This window comes from Sceloporus undulatus, chromosome 1, assembly GCF_019175285.1.
Source record: "Sceloporus undulatus isolate JIND9_A2432 ecotype Alabama chromosome 1, SceUnd_v1.1, whole genome shotgun sequence".
NCBI classification, from domain to species: Eukaryota; Metazoa; Chordata; class Lepidosauria; order Squamata; family Phrynosomatidae; genus Sceloporus; species Sceloporus undulatus.
In genome coordinates this window covers 180,277,609-180,278,607 of record NC_056522.1, presented here as the reverse complement: position 1 = coordinate 180,278,607, position 999 = coordinate 180,277,609, and the positions used below count along the sequence as shown (strand labels likewise).

At 35.3% G+C, this 999-nt stretch overlaps 1 protein-coding gene across 1 annotated transcript in view; it reads left to right on the top strand.

The window, feature by feature from the left end:
* The first annotated feature begins 267 nt into the window (after nucleotides 1-267).
* The window catches only part of SNRPB2 (small nuclear ribonucleoprotein polypeptide B2), an 11,041-nt gene continuing 10,309 nt past the window's right edge, over nucleotides 268-999 (top strand). Inside the window, exon 1 of the mRNA XM_042446816.1 lies at nucleotides 268-347. Coding sequence (XP_042302750.1) covers nucleotides 320-347 — 28 coding nt within the window. The 5' untranslated portion in view covers nucleotides 268-319. The remainder of the gene's footprint in view (nucleotides 348-999) is intronic.

Below are 999 nucleotides of genomic sequence, written 5' to 3'. Positions count from 1 at the left end.
CTGTATTTTTAACAGTAATCCATTTTTATTTTGAAATAATTAATTCTATTTTATGTATCAATTTTGTATGCTTTAATTGTACGTATGCACGTTTTTAAAATATAGTTAGCTGTTCTGAGTCTCAGCTTTGGAAAGGGGGGGAGGTTAATAAATATAAAGAGAAGAAGTTGGAAATGACTGAAGCCTAAGTAAGAAAAAACGAGTCCCTTGGAGAAAGGGTGGTGTATAAATATGTTAAATAAACTTATCTTGTTTCCTAGGTAAGCGGCAAGAAATTAGAAATGGATAATTCGACCAAACCACACACTTTACATCAACAATGTTAATGACAAAAATTAAAAAAGAAGGTAGAAAATAACTCAAAACTTTCATTTTTATTCTGATGCCTTGGTAAAGAAACAGTATATGCACATCTCCATCTCATAATTTCCACGCTCTAGTAGAAAGGCTTTGCTTGAAGCAGATTTTATTGTTATTGAGGGCACTGCGTAAATCATGTCCTTGGGCTTCAGTTGATGTCCTTTGGGCTTCAGTTCTGTCCACTCTTACTGGGAGTTGCCATTGACTCCAACAGGATTTTCTTCTGAAGAAGTATGTGTAAGATTTTCACAACAGTACTCCACATACTGGTTTTTATATTCTCAGTGAAAATGGAAACCAGTCTGTGTGAATGCCGACAAGTTAGTGTTGAGTTCATATAGTTCTTACTGTGCTGGTTTTCAGTATTACCACATTCACAGGATCAGTACCCATGGTACACTTACCTGTGTCCGGGAAAAAAACACCTCTCTAGGCAACCGGAGGTACGAAACTATGGTTAGTCTTTGCAAATATAGCATAGTCTTTATGTGGTTCTTCCTACCATGTAGTAGGTCTGGGAATATATCCCACAGATATGGAGGCAGTAGATAGAAAAATATATTAAATTTTTTCATAAAGAATTTTGCCCCACTCTTCTCTCCAGAGTAGCTTATTATTATGAATAAAAAACAACCTGAA